This window comes from Schistocerca americana, chromosome 3 (assembly GCF_021461395.2).
Source record: "Schistocerca americana isolate TAMUIC-IGC-003095 chromosome 3, iqSchAmer2.1, whole genome shotgun sequence".
Taxonomy (NCBI): domain Eukaryota; kingdom Metazoa; phylum Arthropoda; class Insecta; order Orthoptera; family Acrididae; genus Schistocerca; species Schistocerca americana.
In genome coordinates this window covers 182,922,378-182,941,713 of record NC_060121.1, presented here as the reverse complement: position 1 = coordinate 182,941,713, position 19,336 = coordinate 182,922,378, and the positions used below count along the sequence as shown (strand labels likewise).

Below are 19,336 nucleotides of genomic sequence, written 5' to 3'. Positions count from 1 at the left end.
TTTGTGTTAGAGAGAATGGACCATTCAAGGTGACGGGCAAGCTGGGCACTGCATAAAGAGAGGTCCAAATGGGAATACGTGTGTGGGGTCCGAAAGGAATGTGGGTGATCCAGTGTTAAGGTAGATGAGGTTGAATTGACTGAGGTCAGCCAAGAGGGCAACTCCCCGGACAGGTTCTGAAAGAGCCCTAAAGGGGATGGCATTCATTAAAGTCACTGAGCAGCAAAAAGGGTGTGGGAGTTGACCAATAAGCTGGAGTAAGTATGACCTGGTGACACCGAATGAGAAAAGGATGTAGACTTTTCAAAGAGAAATGGTGAAACAAGGAAGGAAAATCCAGACTGCAACTGCTTGTAGCTGGGTTTTCAATGAGATGGTTTGACTATGATCATCATCCTCAGTGAGCAGCATGACTCCCCCACGATACGGAATGTTGTCCTCAGGGGGAAGGTTAAACGTGACTGGAAAGAAATGCAAGAGGTCAAACTGGTCGTGAGGACACAATTTTGTTTCCCGGAGGCAGAAAACAAGTAGACACTGTTATGCCAAGAGAAGCCGTAATTCCTCCTTGTTGGATATAATGCTGCAAATGTTCCATTGGAGGAGAGTCACGACAGGGAAAGGGGAGGGAAAAAATGAAGTGTTGTCACCTTGGCGGCTGCCCAGTGCCAGCCTTCGAGGGCTCACTGCTACAAGGTGCACAGGCTGGAGGGTCCTGGTCCTTGAGATCTACAGAGACATCAACACTGTCTCTGGCTAGCCCTGTGAATTCCAGGGCAGAAAAATGGTAGGTGGAGTGCTCCGGCAAAATGGAGGTTGGCTGTGTGAGGGTATCATGCGGTGACACCATTAAGAGGATCTCCAGAGTCGCTGAAGGAGATCATTTGCTTTTGATTTCTCGATGCCTTTGTGGTCAGCAGATGAAGATTCAGATGTTTGTTGGCTGGAGGGATGTAAAAAATCTCCACAGGAGAATTCTTTATGTCCTTTCTGGCCTGCCGGTTGTGTAGCACATGATTTCGTCCCTGGAGTTGAAGATTTGGTGGCTTTTTGCACAGCTGGAGGATAAATAGATGTGGATGCTACCATGACACTGGGTGGTTTTACAACTGTGATGCTGAATTTGAGGTTGCACGTCTGCGTGGAGGTGTCCTTTGTGGAGGGAGGTGTAGCAAGAAACTTACTGTTAAGTGCCAGAGGGTACAATCCAGCACTCCCAATTAGCCAACAACTTGTGAGTGACAGGGTACGACACTTTTTCCTTCACCCGGATCTCCTGGATGGCCCGCCCATCAAGATACAAGGGACATTTCCAGGATGAGGCAGCTTGGTCGCTATCAAACTGACATGGCGGGGAAGAGGGGGCAAGCAATTGCCCTTGCACGAACATTTGGCCAGGTGTTGACTGGACATTCAAGTGTGGTTATACTGTTGATACTGGTAGCAGCGTATCAGATTTAGAATGTGTGGTCAGACCAAGATGACTCCATAGTCTGCTTTGATCTTTGATGGAACCACTACTCTATCAAATGTGAGAAAAACGGTGTGTGTAGGCACCAAGGTGGTATCCACCTTTTTCATGACCTGATGGACAGCAGTGACACCCTGATCAGAGAGGTGGGAATTTGGATTTCTCTGTCAGACCATTGAGCTGGCTAGCATAAATAACACCATGCAAAGAATTCAGCGTTTGATGGGTCTTGACATGAACAGGATAGCTGTGGAGGAGCGAAGCTGCAAGCAGTTGGTGGGCTTTGGCATCACAAGTTGTCTCCAAAAGCAAAGTGCCATTATGTATGCGAGAGCAGGATTTCACATGGCCAGGAATCGTATCATCTCCTTTCTGAATAATAAATGGATTAACCATAACAAAGGACTAACCTCCTTCAGTATGTGATACCATGAGGAATCAAGATGCAGCAGGAAGAGTCTTGGAATCTTTAGTCTCATTCCGTTTACGTTTAGTAGATGTAGAATGAGGAGATGATTGGTTCACTGTGAGAAAATCCCCCATGATTACCAGCATCTCTGACAGTGCGCACCCTCAGAGGGTGCACATCTCTCGAACTCGAACTCCTCACAGAGGGACTAGTTGGCAATTTGGGAAGGTAACGGCTCAGGCAATCACCCCTCCCTGGGCCTGGTCTATACCAGGGGGTATGTGCAAACCCTACCTGTTGATTTGGGCTCGGAATAAATTTTTTTATTTTTTTATTTTTTTTTTATTTTAGGGCGCACAACTACAGTGGTCATTAGCGTCCAGACTAAATTATGAATGCACTACGAGGCACAATGTTGTAACAGCAACAAAAAAGGACAACACTATAAAAGGCACATTAACAGGCAAGGGATTAAAAGAAAACAGCATAATCAAATGTCCTTAGACAGGTTTGTCAAGTGGATAAAACGAGAACGCAAGCAGCTGCTCCTGGGTCATGCGCTAAAATTTCATCCAGAGTACATGGCAGGCCAAGATCAATGCACAATGTATTAAAATTCGGACAGGACGTTAAAATGTGGCGTACCGTCAGCAATTGCGCACATGGGCAGAACGGCGCCGGCGCAGCCATCAGCAGATGGCGGTGGCTGAACCGGTAGTGTCCAATCCATAACTGGGCCAGAACGACCTCCTCCCGCCGAGAAGGGCATGAAGAGGTCGTCCAAGCCGTGGGGAGAGGTTTCAAGGCTCGAAGCTTGTTGTCAGTAAGTGTAGACCAATCGGCATGCCACAGCGATAAAATGCGCTGACAAATGACCCTGCTAAAATCAGATGAAGGCACACAACAAGAAGCTGTCCGAGACTGGAGGACTGCAGCCTTGGCCGCGGCATATGCAGCTTCGTTCCCAGGGATACTGACATGGCCACGAACCCACATAAAGGTAACTGGAGAACCGTTGTCTGCCAGCTTTGAAGAGAGCATTGGATTGGGTGCAAGAAAGGGTGAACCGGATACGTATCACTGAGGCTCTGGATGGCGCTCAGGGAATCAGAGCAGGTGACATAAGCAGAATGTCGGCGGCGGCAGATGTAAAGAACAGCCTGATAGAGGGCAAATAGCTAAGCTGTGAAGACTGAACAATGGCCATGGAGCTGGTATTTGAAACTCTGTGCCCCGACAATAAAAGAACACCCAACACCGTCATTGGTCTTAAAGCCATCTGTATAAATGAAGATCATATTAATGAACTTTGATCGAAGTTCGACAAACCACGAGCGGTATACCGAAGCTGGGGTAACCTCCTTTGGGAGCGAGCTGAGGTCAAGGTGAACGCGAACCTGAACCTGGAGCCAAGGTGGTGTTTGGCTCTCGCCCACTCTAAAGGTGGCAGGGAGTGGAAAATCAAGTTGCTGAAGGAAGCGACGAAAGCGAACTCCAGGGGGTAGCGGGGCAGATACATACAACCCTTATTGATGGTCGACAGAGTTGTCAAAAAAGGAATGATAAGATAAGTGGTCGGGCATTGATAATAGCCGACAGGCATATCGACAAAGCAGTATATCGTGCCGGTAGGTTAGTGGCAATTCACCGGCTTCAGCATGAAGACTCTCGATGGGACTAGTATAGAATGCTCCGATCGCAAGACGTAACCCCCGATGTTGTATAGGCGGCGTAAGATGGATGGCCGTGCAGAGGAGTATACAAAGCTCCCATAATCCAGCTTTGAGCAGACGATCGACCAATATAGGCGAAGTAGGACGGTTCAATCCGCTCCCCACGACGTACCGCTGAGAACCCGGAGGACATTTAGGGAACGGGTAGCCAAATATGACACATATGGGGACCAGCTAAGTTTCCTGTCAAATGTAAGACCTAAAAATTTTGTTGTCTCCACGAATGGGAGAGCAATGGGACCGAGATGTAAGGACGGTGGGAGAAACTCTTTGTAGTGCCAGAAGTTAATACAGACCGTCTTCTCGGCAGAAAAACGAAAGCCATTCGCAACACTCCAGGAGTAAAGATGGTCAAGACAACGCGGAAGACAGCGCTCCAGGAAACATGTTCGCTGCGTGGTGCAGTAGATGGTAAAATCGTCCACAAAAAGGGAGCCTGATACATCAGCTGCGAGGCAATCCATTATTGGATTAATCGCTACGGCGAAGAGAGTGACACTCAAAACTGAGCCCTGTGGCACCCCATTCTCCTGGCGAAAGGCGTCGGACAGGACAGAACCCACACCTACCCTGAACTTTTGATCCATTAAAAATGCACGAATAAAAAGAGGGAGGCGACCGCTAAGGCCCTATGTATGCATGGTGCGGAGAATGCCCACCCTCCAACAGGTGTTATAAGCCTTCTCCAAATCAAAGAAGACAGCCACTGTCTGGTGCTTCCACAAGAAGTTATTCATAATGAAGGTCGACAAGGTAACCAGATGGTCAACAGCAGAGCGGCGCCTACGTAATCCACATTGTACATTGGTAAGTAGGCATCGAGATTCGAGCAGCCAAAACAAACGAGAGTTAACCATTTGTTCCATCACCTTACAGACACAGCTGGTAAGGGAAATGGGTCGATAACTGGAAGGCAAGTGCTTGTCCTTCCCCGGCTTAGGAATCGGGACAACAATAGATTCGCGCCAGCACGTGGGAACATGACCCTCAATCCAGATGCGATTATAAGTATGAAGAAGAAAAACTTTACCCGCAGGAGAAAGGTTCTTCAGCATCTGAATATGAATAGAATCAGGCCCCGGAGCGGAGGACCATGACCGGGCAAGTGCATTTTTGAGTTCCCGCATGGTGAATGAGGCATTATAACTTTCATGATTCGAGGAGCAGAAGTTAGGTGGCCTTGCCTCCTCTGCCTGTTTTTGGGGGAGGAAGGCAGGGAGGTAATGAGCGGAGCTCGAGACCTCTGCAAAAAATTGGCCGAAGGCATTGGAGACATCCTCAGTGGCCACAAGGACGTCATTTGCGACCGTCAAGCCAGAAACTGGTGAGGGGACCTTAGTGCCAGATAGCCGGTGCAGGCTACCCCAGACAACAGAAGAAGGAGTAAAACTGTTGAAGGAGCTTGTGAAAGCAGCCCAGCTGGCTTTCTTGCTTTGTTTAATAACATGACGACACTGCGCACGTAATCGTTTATAATGGATACAATTCGCCATTGTAGGGTGGCGTTTAAAGGTGCGTAAAGCACGTCGACGAGCACGTATAGCATCTTGACATGCTGCGGTCCACCAGTGGACCGGTACGCGATGTGGAGAAGAAGTAATATGAGGGATGGAATATTCAGCAGCAGTGAGAATGACTTCCGTGAGGTGTGCAACCTGACTATCACAGCTTGCGAAGTTTTGATCCTGAAATGTCGCCCTGGAAGAGAAGAGCCCCCAGTCTGCTTTGGAGATGTTCCAACTAGTTGAGCATGGAGATGGGGTATGATGCAGGAGATGGATAACACAAGGGAAGTGGTCGCTCGAATACATATCAGAAGGAGTGTACCACTCAAACCGACATGCAAGTTGGGGAGTACGTATAGAGAGGTCTAAATGGGAATAGGTGTGAGTTGTGTCCGAAAGAAAAGTAGGGGCGCCAGTATTGAGGCAGACAAGATTGAGGTGGTGGAGAAGGTCTGCTAACAGGGAGCCTCTCGGCCAGGATGCTGGAGAGCCCCAAAGGGGATGGTGGGCATTGAAGTCTCCAGTCAACAAAAATGGTGCAGGTAGCTGAGCAATAATTTGCGTCATGTCTGCCCTAGGACGGCAGACGACGATGGAGTGTAAACAGTACAAATGGAAAATGTGAAAGTGGGGAGAGTAATTCGGATGGCAACTGCCAGCAGATCGGTGTGCAATGTGATGGGATCGTAGTAGATATCATCCCGGACCAGCAACATAACCCCACCATGAGCCGGAATACCTGCCCCAGGGGGTAGGTCAAAACGCACAGAGGTATAGTGTGCCAAGTCAATACGATTGCATGGGCGTAGCTTCGTTTCCTGGAGAGCTACTACGAGCGGACAGTGCAAGCGTTGCAGCAACTTTAAGTCCTCTCGGTTGGAGCGAATATTCCAATGAAGAAGTGCCATCGTGAGAAGAAAAGGAAAAAGGAGAAGCAAGCAGGGGCCACCTCGAAGGCCACTGAGGGCCTGGCTTTGAACGAGCACTGCTGCTGCTATCAATAGGCAGAGAGTCATTGTCCATTTTTTCAATAGGTTCGTCGTCCACCATGTTAAGATGGTTGGGAGGGGGAGCTTCCACCGCTGGTGAATGGCCAGATGTTCGGCTATCAGCGGTGCGGCCAGGCGAAACAGATGACGACAACCACTGGGTGGCGCAGGAGAAGAAACACGCTGTGGCGGAGAAGGAGAACTTTTCTTCCTATGTGCCTTCTTGGAAGGTCGTTTAGTCGAAGTACTGCTCGATGGCTGGGAGTTTGGGGTACATAAGAAGTCTTCACAGGACGGTTCCTTCTTGAAGGCCCGTGCATCTGACTTCTGGGTCTTAGTCGTGGCAGAAGCTGATGAAGGTGCTTGTGTCTTAGGGGTGACGGGAGAAAGAGGAGATGTTGACCGGGTGATCTTAGCACTGGCCGAACGGATGACCGTAGCGCTAAAGGTCAGATCGCATGTCTGTGTTGATACCTCCCTGGTAGGCCGAGGAGAGGCGAGAACGGTACTGTATTTCCCCGCTGGGAGCAGCGTGGGCTTCCTACTAGCAAAAAGCTTGCGAGCAGCCGAGATGGACACTTTCTCTTTGACCCGAATTTCGTGTATACAGCGTTCATCCTTGTAGATAGGACAGTTGCGAGAGGACACTGCATGGTCACCCTGACAGTTCACGCAATGAGGAGATGGAGGTGGACAGTCACCCTCATAGGCATCCTTGCCACAAGTGACGCATTTAGCCGCATTAGAACAAGACTGGCGGGTGTGGTTAAAACGCTGACACTGGTAGCAGCGTGTAGGTGTCGGGACATAGGGGCAAATAGAAATAACCTCATAGCCCGCTTTGATGTGCGACAGCAGCTGAACACTATCAAAGGTCAAGAAAAGTGTCCGGGTCGGTACAATTTCATTGTCGACCTTTTTCACGACCCTATGGACAGCCGTCACGCCCTGCTCAGTGAGGAAAGACTGAATCTCCACGTCAATCAATCCGTCGAGTGATCTAGTAGATACCACACCACGCGACAAATTCAAAGTGCGGTGAGCCTCCACTCGGACACGGAACGTGTACAGGAGTGTGGCCCGAAGGAGTTTTTGTGCCTGAAAGGTGCTCTGTTTCCAACAACAAGGTACCGTTACGCATCGTGGTACATGACTTGACAGGTCCGGCTACGGCATCTACGCCCTTCTGAATAACGAAAGGGTTGACATATGAAAAATCCTTTCCGTCCTCAGATCTAGAAACTACGAGGAACTTTGGGGCAGGCGGTAGTACTTTTGTCACTGGTGGCTGGTCAAGTTTCCGTTTTTGGGCAGAAGTCGAGAGAGAAGAAGAAGAGAAATCCATTGCGGATGAATCCCCCACGATTGCCAGTGTCTCCAATGGCGCACTCCTCCCTTGTGGGGACCCTCTCAGAGGGAGGGTGAGAATTACATGTTGCGCAGTCATCTATCATGCATCAGAAGTGTGGGCTGGCCTTTAGGAGCACACAAGGAGGAAGAAGAAACAAAGTGGAACCTAAAAATGCTAAAGAAGAGGAAGGATAGGAGATGGAGAAAGAAAGAAAGAAAGAAAGAAAGAAAGAAAGAAAGAAGAGAAAAACAGGAGGGGCTGTTTTGATGTCAGGCTACTGAAACTTCAGAACACATTCCCAAAAATATCCCAGATATGTTCCCCAAAGGAGGCGAAAAAGAGTAGCAGGAGGGGAGGATAGATATGCAGCACTGAAGGGAAAAGGTGCTGCAAAGGCTGGGGCCCCATGGTAGCCAAGCACGAACCCACCAAAGAGTGGTGAGCACCTGGGGGGAGGGGCTCTGCTAAAGGATCAACACGTCGAGATCCAGATTCCTTAGCCAAACTTGAAGTTGTTTGAAGAAAGCACAGTGCACCGGAGGGATGTACGGAAGAAGTGTCATTATGTCTCTCCTTTTTGCCAGTCACAGGTCGCATAGCATTGTTGAGAGCAGTGAGTTGAACATTATACAAGCAAGAACAGTCACGAGTATGATGTGAAGTTGTAATATGCAAAGGTTTGAAAGGGGTTCCTGCATCAAGAGATTCTTTGTAAAAAACAAGATGTGGGCAATCTTTCTGGAAATGAAGCCATTGAATGTGAAGCCAATTGAACTATTAATTTTGCGTGTTACTCTTTCAAAATGTAACACTTTTCTCTAGATTATTTGTAGGGACAAAAATCATTAAGGACCAATCTACAAATGGTAGAGGGTTGTTTTCTCCTTGCCTTTTGAATGACATTACACCAATCATCCGGAGTGAAAATATGAACTGTTCTTGGTTTTGTCTCGATAACTCTGAAATCCCTATTGCTTGGCAGAAAGGAGTGTTTTGATAACATAAAACTTATGGTCAAACATACAGATCTCATTTCTTGAATTCTTTACAATCTCTATCTGAATTAGTGCAAATTTCAAATTCTGATTTTGATCAATTACTACATCACTGACGCTGTTGTTATGTGATGAGAATCATGGGCATACAATTCAACATGCTTCAGAAGGCAGGAACCTATTTCTTGGGAGCTTTTTGATGGCAAAGCCTCATTCCAAATGTGCGTAAAGCCATCTGACATGTGAGCATTCTTTTATAAGCGTTTTGTGAATAGATCAAACAAAGCACAACGTGTGGTTTATGTATTCAATGAGACACTTCACTGTTTGATTTGTGTAGGCTTTAACCTAAGACTCCAACATGAAGTGTAAACTTCCCGCATAAAGACAATTTCTGCTTTAATAACATCTGGATATTACAAATCTAAAAGAAAGAAAACAATGCTAATACTTACTAGTACTGTTGCAATGCCTTTTTAATAAACATGCGAAACAAAACGATCACGCTTCACTGATACCACTATTCCCGTAAATGTTCTTAGCTCTGGCATAAGAGGAAGAATCAATTTGGCACTCTCAAGCAGCTCCAATTGGAGTTATTACTCTACTACTTCTCCACAACAAATTTCTACGCATTATAAGTAAACTGAGTGGTATAACTCAAAAACTAAAATTTTTTGACTTACACCACTCTGCTTCTTGGCGGCTCATATAATACTCTAGCATCTGTGAATAGTTTCAGTGTCAATGAGACAGAAAAAGCAACAGCACATAGGATCAGAAGTGCTGAAATATGTGCGAGAAAATGGCAAATCTATTATCTCAAACAGGGACAAATTGTGTAACAGGAATACTGGCAACGAAATTTTTTACTACCTATGCAAAGAAGTAGTTGTGGCAAAGGACATAACTTTGATTAAAACTCAAGTAATGATTGCAGATATATGTTCCTTAAGAGGCAACAGTAATGAGAGCAGACAATGAGATGCATAGTCAAGAACTATGCAACAACATTTCACATGACAGTTATCCTGTCCTTAAGATCTCATCTGCGCTTTGTCTCACAGTGCTTGGCTTTTTCAACTTCTAGATTAAGATTTAAGCATGGGCAGTTTTGCTATCATTTGCACAGGCTGCACACCATGGAGACTCCTTTTGTTCTTGTACAGAATAAGAGGTCTCAAACCATCTTTATGTGAGTGTCCCAAATAATACGAAATTATTGAAGCCCGCTAACACAAACTTGTAAAGCATGGCCATCCATTAAAAAATTGTTAGCAATATAGTATCACAGGACATACAAAGTGCTTTTTATATATGGTACTACTGCAAACATTCACATCCCATGACACAACATTGCAATGAGAGTTTAAAAACACAAACAGTAATGATCTGTAACAAATCAAAGTTGGATAATATTTATATGAATAAACTTGCTGCACAACAAATTTGTACCCAAAAATAGGGCCTACAATAAAACAAAAAAGTACTTTTTCCATCTCTTTAGTGACTTCAGCTCAATTTCAATTTGTTTAGCACTTTCTGTATGTTGATTGAAGACTTTTTCATACATTCCCTCCTCAGTTTTTACAATCATGATTACTGTCTGGTATTTATATCTTGCTAATATATCCAAACTGCTCAGGAAGGGCATCCTCTTTGGTTTGTTAATAAGATTGGTGTTGACATTACAAATCATGTGTTTATATCATTGGCATGTAGAGAATTTCAGACTGCCATCTTGTTCCCACAGGCAACTACAAGAATGTACACTCCTGGAAATTGAAATAAGAACACCGTGAATTCATTGTCCCAGGAAGGGGAAACTTTATTGACACATTCCTGGGGTCAGATACATCACATGATCACACTGACAGAACCACAGGCACATAGACACAGGCAACAGAGCATGCACAATGTCGGCACTAGTACAGTGTATATCCACCTTTCGCAGCAATGCAGGCTGCTATTCTCCCATGGACACGATCGTAGAGATGCTGGATGTAGTCCTGTGGAACGGCGTGCCATGCCATTTCCACCTGGCGCCTCAGTTGGACCAGCGTTCGTGCTGGACGTGCAGACCGCGTGAGACGACGCTTCATCCAGTCCCAAACATGCTCAATGGGGGACAGATCCGGAGATCTTGCTGGCCAGGGTAGTTGACTTACACCTTCTAGAGCACGTTGGGTGGCACGGGATACATGCGGACGTGCATTGTCCTGTTGGAACAGCAAGTTCCCTTGCCGGTCTAGGAATGGTAGAACGATGGGTTCGATGACGGTTTGGATGTACCGTGCACTATTCAGTGTCCCCTCGACGATCACCAGTGGTGTACGGCCAGTGTAGGAGATCGCTCCCCACACCATGATGCCGGGTGTTGGCCCTGTGTGCCTCGGTCGTATGCTGTCCTGATTGTGGCGCTCACCTGCACAGCGCCAAACACGCATACGACCATCATTGGCACCAAGGCAGAAGCGACTCTCATCGCTGAAGACGACACGTCTCCATTTGTCCCTCCATTCACGCCTGTCGCGACACCACTGGAGGCAGGCTGCACGATGTTGGGGCGTGAGCGGAAGACGGCCTAACGGTGTGCGGGACCGTAGCCCAGCTTCATGGAGACGGTTGCGAATGGTCCTCGCCGATACCCCAGGAGCAACAGTGTCCCTAATTTGCTGGGAAGTGGCGGTGCGGTCCCCTACGGCACTGCGTAGGATCCTACGGTCTTGGCGTGCATCCGTGCGTCGCTGCGGTCCGGTCCCAGGTCGACGGGCACGTACACCTTCCGCCGACCACTGGCGACAACATCGATGTTCTGTGGAGACCTCACGCCCCACGTGTTGAGCAATTCGGCGGTACGTCCACCCGGCCTCCCGCATGCCCACTATACGCCCTCGCTCAAAGTCCGTCAACTGCACATACGGTTCACGTCCACGCTGTCGCGGCATGCTACCAGAGTTAAAGACTGCGATGGAGCTCTGTATGCCACGGCAAACTGGCTGACACTGACGGCGGCGGTGCACAAATGCTGCGCAGCTAGCGCCATTCGACGGCCAACACCGCGGTTCCTGGTGTGTCCGCTGTGCCGTGCGTGTGATCATTGCTTGTACAGCCCTCTCGCAGTGTCCGGAGCAAGTATGGTGGGTCTGACACATCGGTGTCAATGTGTTCTTTTTTCCATTTCCAGGAGTGTATATTGACACAGACAGAGCCCCACATGCCTGGAAGTGTGTCTCAGCACAGCTTACCTTCAGGCCATGATATGCTTTGGAGTTTTGTGCCACCTTGTGAAGTGGCCAGTACAGTCAAGATCTTCATTCTCAAATGTGAAACAACGTTATACCATCACCACCAACACTGGTTATGTGCATCTAGAGATTAGGATGGACAAGGACGGGAACTGCTGACCAGCTCTCAACTTGGGACTTCAGTTCTCCAAATATGAACTTTGTCTTGAAACTTGAGATCCACGATGTGCTCGACATATGGTGTAACTAAACTCAGAGGTACACAGTAGTTTGTTGGCTGCTTTATATATGGTGGCCATTTGTATTTTTGTTTCCATATTCAAATCAAATAATTATGTGTGTGTGTGTTTTTCTCAGGAATACAGGGGTCAGTTTTCAAACATGAACATGACCTCCAGTTTGACTTCTTTTTTTACACAAGTTTATTCTGAAAACATAGGCATTCCTCAATGAATATTGGACATAATGGTGAAACAATATTTTATTCATTCAAGAAAATAGCTTACAGACCTTGTGAAGATAAGGTTCGGATCAAAAAAGGAGCATAATACTGAATAGCCAAAAAATGTAGAAAATATTTGAACAGTTACAAATGAAAATAACATCATTAAAATCTTCACTTAACAACAGTCTCTGAAATAATTTCATTCTAAACACACTTTAAGATAACTTTTTGGAATCACACATCACTAAAAAATGTTCTTTGTAAGACTGGAATAATACTTTTTCCTTACTTATTAAACTTTGAGCATAACAATCTGCACAAGTAATTCATACTGAATGTTCATGGTTCACCAAAAATTTAATTGTTTAACATGATCCTTAATTAGTAGCATTTCAGAACTAATGATCAGTACAAGAAATCACAATAAACATTTTTCAAAAAAATATATTTGCACCAAGAAAGTCAGCAGGAATCAATGATTAATTTTGATACACTCCTCCTTTGAAGAAAGTACACAATCAATTAAAACATTTGAACAGCTTTATCAGAGACTGCATCTTTATTTTCAGAGAATCCGCATACTAATGGCGCAGTGGCCCTCATACCGGTCACAATAGTATCACTATGAGAATTGTCAGTTATAATCGACAAACAAGATATACACTAGCAATATAAAGGGTCAAGAAGATCTCGAACAAACAACTTTACGTATGCTGGCTGATCAACACCCATTACTGCAGCTTCTTTCAATAAGAAATAGTGTTCCCACTCACAAAATGTGTAGATAAACCAACAAACACTGCTGCCTGTTATCATCAGAAGTGTTGGAATGAAAATGTATCATCATCATCATCATCATCATCATCATCATCATCAACAACAACAACAACAACAACCAATTCTGAATTTCTCTAAAAGGAGACAACTTTAGAGATGTGTGAATGGATAAACCACACTTTTCTCAAAGGTGAATCTACTTGTGTTACATTGTACTCATAGAGCGCCTGCATCATGATTCACTATGTGTATGTCAGTGATGTCAGATCATGGTGGCTGGGGACGTTGCCAGCTCAGCAGCAGTCAAAATTAGCTGTTTCCTGAGGGCAGTTGACTGCTTTGGCAGTTCAGTGTTGATATGCCTATAGGTGTAGTCAACTTATCCAGTAGTTTTGAACTGTGTGTTTGTTTATTGTTTGGCTATGGTGGAGCACCGCACCCATTTGATTCGTTATACTGGTAGACTCTCACAGTTGGGATTTCAGTTGCAGTTTGATATCAATACATTCAGTCAATCCACATCGAATTTTGTACTTTGCAATAAACCCAACAAATGGCCTTCAAATGCACATTATATAATTTTGTTGTCAGCACTTTGGTGGAATTTAACCTCACTTTGTAGTCTGACAGAACTCAAACAAATGATGCCCCAATGTGCATCATGTGATTTCTGTCCACTTCAGGTCCGCTTTGTCATGAGACTGCGATGATGTTATAGACTACAGTAAACTGCGTAAATATTTTAAATAAATGAGGCACAGCTATTACGTTGCACACATAGCATTCAATGGGATAACAACCTCATAAAATATAGGCTCCTTCCCCTTTCAAACAACTTATCCATAGTGTTACTCCAACAGTTTACATTTGTACCATTTACTGCAGTCTGTAACAGGCTTGTAGTCTCCAGCAAAGTATATAGAGGCAGACTGGACAGAAAATACATGATGCATATTGAAGCATTATCTGCCAAAAAGTTTTATATGTAATATTTAAAAAGTTGCGCACTCGAAAGTAGTATCTTTTGGTAAAATGTACTGATGTGGTTTTCACATTCTCACATAGTATTCCAATTTTACTGATAATTCCACTTTGATAATCCCATCCCATGTACACCGTACACTCGTGTGCAATTCCTGCATATTTTTGATGGAGAAATACTGAGTTTGACTTGTCAATTAGACAGGTCGTGTGGATGAGTGTTGTTCTGTCCCGTTGGAAGAACACGCTAGATTTTATGAGTTCATTGAGCCACTGACTGCTACATGCAAGTTATGCCTCAGGTGCTGGATCTCTGTCTCCCCTCGCCTCTCATCCTGGCATCTGAGTAGCCTGCCTACACTTTCTAACCTCCCCTATCCTCTTTCATTCTTCCAAAGGAACCAATAATTCAGCATGCTGGAATCATTTCTTATACTCTGAGATGTGTCTATTAGCACAGTACTAACAATTTCGCCTCCTGAAGATAAGGAGTGTTTAGCAATTCTCTCTCATAGCTTTCCCAAATAAATTTTCTTTTTGGTACAGATTCAGTCTCATATGACCTATTGTTGTTAGCTAGTTTGCCAATTCATTCCACATATCTCTACAATCCTCTTCCTTTTAGGTGCAACTACTTTTCTCACTCTGAGTGCATATAGCAGACAATAAAATCAGACAAACAATGACTATAACTGGGATTCAAGAAACAGTGTAAACACAGAAAGGGAGCTTATTCTCCTATAGCTGAAACAACAATTTATCCAACAAAATTACAAAGTTAAAGATTTGGAATCTCATCAAAAGCTTAGTGACATGTCAAGAAATATTAATGTCAATAAATAAGAACCAATTTGTGTGTTTTTATTCTTGTTTGGTGATCTGATATCAAAGTTTCTCAATTTATCAAGAATATATACACGATTACAGATTAATACCTGTACAATAAAAATTTTGTGCAGAATTTCATACAAAAATTATAATGTATATAATAAAATAAACATTTCTCTGCATAAAGGCTACAGATCACAACAAAACAATATTTCTCAAAAACAAGGTCATAAAATCAAATGTCAAAACAAATGATTCAAATGACAAACACCAATTACAAATATGTCTGGGACAGTTATAATACTGTATATAATAAAGAAACGTCTGTTTCAGTCCTCAGTATGTGAACTGTTTCTTATACAAGTGTTTACAGCATTTCCACACAAGAAGAAAAATGACTAGAACTAAATTCTGCTGCATGTCCTCTACTTACACTCAAAACCCACATTACAATTTTAAATCAAATTACAAATGTTTGTGTGTACAAATGATAGGAACTGCAAATGAGTACACAAAGGACAACACAAACATTATCAAAATATTTAATGAAAGACATAACAATAAATATAGTATTAATGGTGACAAATTACTTATTGCTCTCAGATAGATTTAAAAAATTTGAACACATTTTAGGGAACATCAACAGCATATGAAGTAGTAATGCATTGCACTATGTCACACAATAAGACCAATTATTATTTCTTTAAAATAAAAATTGACAGAATCTTCTTTTCCTGGTACAACAGTGCATCACGACCACAACCAATGGTAACAATAATTCTCTGAATTGCTGCTTCTAAGTAAAACAGAAAGTTAAAAGGAAACAGAAGTTCCTCCAACGTCTGGCATGCTCATCGCAAGTCAAAGACCAACACCACGATTTCAGATTTAATCTGATTCTAAAATAAATAAAAGTTTTAATGTAAGCACCAAAACAGAAACTTGGGTTTTAAAAACACTTTTTTCTGTTGTTCTTTTATAACAAATAAATAAAATAAATTACATCACAAATAAAACAAATTCTATAAAAAATATACATTCAACAGCATTTATCTAATGTTTGAAACATCAGAATTAAATGGTGAGCTTTTACAGGTACTACACACATATATTTGGCAGGTAATACAACACATCCGACAACTTCACAAGCACTGAATCAAGGGTAGTTTCCTGCATACCTCTTGGCTCTTAGCGCTCGAGGAGAGATGCCCATCTTCAAACTTCGCATAGCCATAGCGCGATTGAAATGGCGTTGAGGTTTTGCCTCTGCAAAATCAGCTTCAAGGCCTCCATCCATTGAAGACAGGATGACAAGCAAGACACCCAAGACCTGTAACAGAACCCAAATCAAAATTATAGAGTATGTTTACAATGATTATGATGATTGTCTGAGTCTCTAATTTTCTCACAAGTTTGTATCATTTGCTGATGAGTTACCTACCACCAATACGTAATGTGACTGACAATGTTCCACAGTACTAATTCCCATTTTAACTACAGTATTTTAGTGTGACATGTACTGATTGGTCAGCTATGTATAATTTTCTGTCAACAGATTTATTGCGTAAAGTAATTTGTAAACCTTATGGCAAACAAAATCAGCTTCAAATGATTTCTTGATCAGCAGAAGACAAATGTAGACTTGCTGGACAAGTGTAGTGCTGCCATTATTTTTCTTGCACTACAAAGGTTGATATATGATGATGATACTATGCTGAATAACACAGTACACATTTAGACAATTCAACCCATTGAGGTTGCATCCAAGCAATTTTCTCTGCATGTGATTCCAGATAAAATTATTAAAAACACCAAATTTATGACAGTAAGAATAAAAGTACTGGGAAAAATGCTAATTTTATCTGTACTGAAACAAACCAAACACCCTTTATACTTGCACCAAATGCAATTTATGCCAGTTATTTCTTTTCTCCACTCCTGTTACACCAATACAGTTTGAGTACTGTTTACCTTTCAATGACAGGAACATATAATTTTATTGTACATCACACAGATAAAACCACATGTAAAAAACAGTAGAATGTCATTTCATAAGAACTTCACGACTTCAATGAGAGGATGTTTCGTGCCTCCTTAACGTACACTTGGGCTACATCAAAAAGTTGCCTGGCAGATTTTGCTGGTAAATATGATGTAAGGGGACCGCACTCCAGAATGGAATCCCTGCTACTTCTGCATAAAAAAGAACCAATGAAGGTGAGCTAGCTTGAGAAAAGATAACAAAAGATGAATTTCCTGGAGTAACAGAGGGTGTGTTGTTCTATGTCTATATAACAGGTGACAAATGCAGTCAAAATAACATTCTTAATTGTTCAATCTTGGGGCAGGAGCATCTAGGGATCCATAGCACATTATGAATATTTATTTGATCATAAATTAATGGAGCATGTTGAATTTCTGGGAAGGAATCAATGATGACTACAACTGACGCTTTTTCATTAGCAGGCTTGGTTCTCCTTGTGGAAAGCAATGAACCATGAGCCATCAGCCTTCTTCAAACAACAAAGGCACTATGGCATCAGTCCTGCAACAAGATACTAGCAGGTGCAAATGTATGCAAGCAGACTATCATACTCCATTATGGTAAATGTGTACTAAAAATAGATTTAATGAAGACAGTGTCCTACCTACATCTACATGTGTTCTATGCAAACCACTGTGAAGTGCACAGCACAGGATTTGTTTGTTTTGTTTTAGGATGCGATAACACTAGGGTTATACACGAAAATGGAGTTAAAAGCGATTACACATTAAGCCCAATTGATGGAAGGAAAGACAGCTAAAAACCAGGACCTTTTCTTGCAGAAGGCCATACAATACACCATAGACACAACAGAGGTCCTGAACTACAGATTAAATGTCCTTTACCATATTGCTATGATGGATAACAAGTAAAACGCGGTGGACAGGTTGCACATCGTTTGCTAAAATGGCCGATAACTCAGGTGGAAAAATTTAAATGAGAATGTAAGTGGGCATTCTGTCTGGAAATGGTGAACCGTCAAAGGTTGACAACGATGAGCACAAAGTGGTGGGGGACCACCACCTAAAAAATGGCAATGGCTAGAATGACAGTGCCCAATACACTATCTAGCTAAAATGATGATCTCCTAATGGCAAGAGGCCCGAGAGAAGGTTGGCCAAGTTGCTGGGAGGGGTTTAACTCCCCAAAGCTTGCTCACATGAAGAGAAGACCAGTGGTGATCCCAAAGTGACACCACCGGCTGACATATGGCAACAAAGAGATGAATGGAAGAACTAGTGGGCAGAGGTAGGAAGACCGCAGCCTTGGCAGCAATCTCAGCAGCCTCGTTTCCCATCAGACCGATGTGACAAGGGACCCACATAAACATTGCAGTGGCTCCATCAAGAGTGAGCAAGTGAAAGCTTTCCTGGACCCACTGGACTAAGGGATGGATGGTGTACAGCACACAGAGGCTCTGAAGGGTACTGAGTGTCTGAGCAGATGACAACTGAAAAAAAACCTGTGTCACCAGATGTACTACGTGGCTTGATATGGGGCAAAGAGCTGCACTGTAAATATTGCGCAGTGTTCCAGACACCGATACCAAAAAATCGTCTGTGCCAATAACAAAGGCACACCCGACACCACAGACAGTCTGTGAGCTATCAGCATACACAAAGGTACTATCACCAAGTTTTGTGTGCAGGTCAAGAAATTTATGATGATAGAGCGAGTCTGGAGTAGTGTCCTTAGGAAGTGAATGAAGTCCAAGGTGAACACAGGCTGCTGCATGAAACCAAGATGGTGAAGGGTTCACACATTGTGAAAGTGATGTGAAGTTAAGTTCCCTCATAGTAAAGGCGGCATGGTAGCTTTCATGATTCTGAGAGGAGAAGGGTATCATCTGAGCTGCCTCCACTCAATTCTGATGGAGGAAGGCAGGGTGATAGTAGATGGAGCTCAAAATCTCCACAAAATACTGCCCAAGGTGTTGGAGATAGCAGTAGGATTCACTATGACATCACCTGCTACTGTCAGGGTAGAAATTGTGGAATGGACCTTGGTCCCAGAGAGCTGTCGGGTCGGAAGTTGGTCCACACGATGGAAGAGGGAGTGCAGCAGCACATGGCCAAAGTTTCTCTGCTGCCTCTTCTGTGAAAGTACTTTGAAGGTGTTCAATAATCTTATTAACAGTTACAGAATACAAAGAGAAAATGTACAAACTCTTAGAACAATGCGGCTTACAAGATGACGATCACAGATCCAACAAGCTGGATACAGCAGTGCAAGACAAATGAATTTCTTCAAAGTACTACATGCTGCCGCGCCACCTAGGTTCTATAGGCTTCCAAAGGTAAATAAAGAGACCAAAAGTGTGTACAATAGGAGTGCCAATGTAGCAGCTTGTGAAACACTTGACATTAGTTTTGTATCCATTGGTTGGCAAATATGAGCACCGCGTCAAGAAGGTGGTTCTTTTCATAGAACGTCTATGGGTACTAATATTGGCCAGATCAGATTTAATGGTCAATTTTGATGTGTCACTTTCCATCTGTGTTCCAGTCAAGAAATCGCTGGAAGTGATTGAAAAGAAATTTGGCTTCATTCACCAAACTTT

General features: G+C 43.7%; 1 protein-coding gene across 1 annotated transcript in view; it reads right to left on the bottom strand.

Moving 5' to 3' along the window:
* Positions 1–12,208: 12,208 nt before the first annotated feature.
* The window catches only part of LOC124605381, a 112,535-nt gene continuing 105,407 nt past the window's right edge, over positions 12,209–19,336 (bottom strand). The window contains exon 6 of the mRNA XM_047137021.1: positions 12,209–16,062. Coding sequence (XP_046992977.1) covers positions 15,889–16,062 — 174 coding nt within the window. The 3' untranslated portion in view covers positions 12,209–15,888. The remainder of the gene's footprint in view (positions 16,063–19,336) is intronic.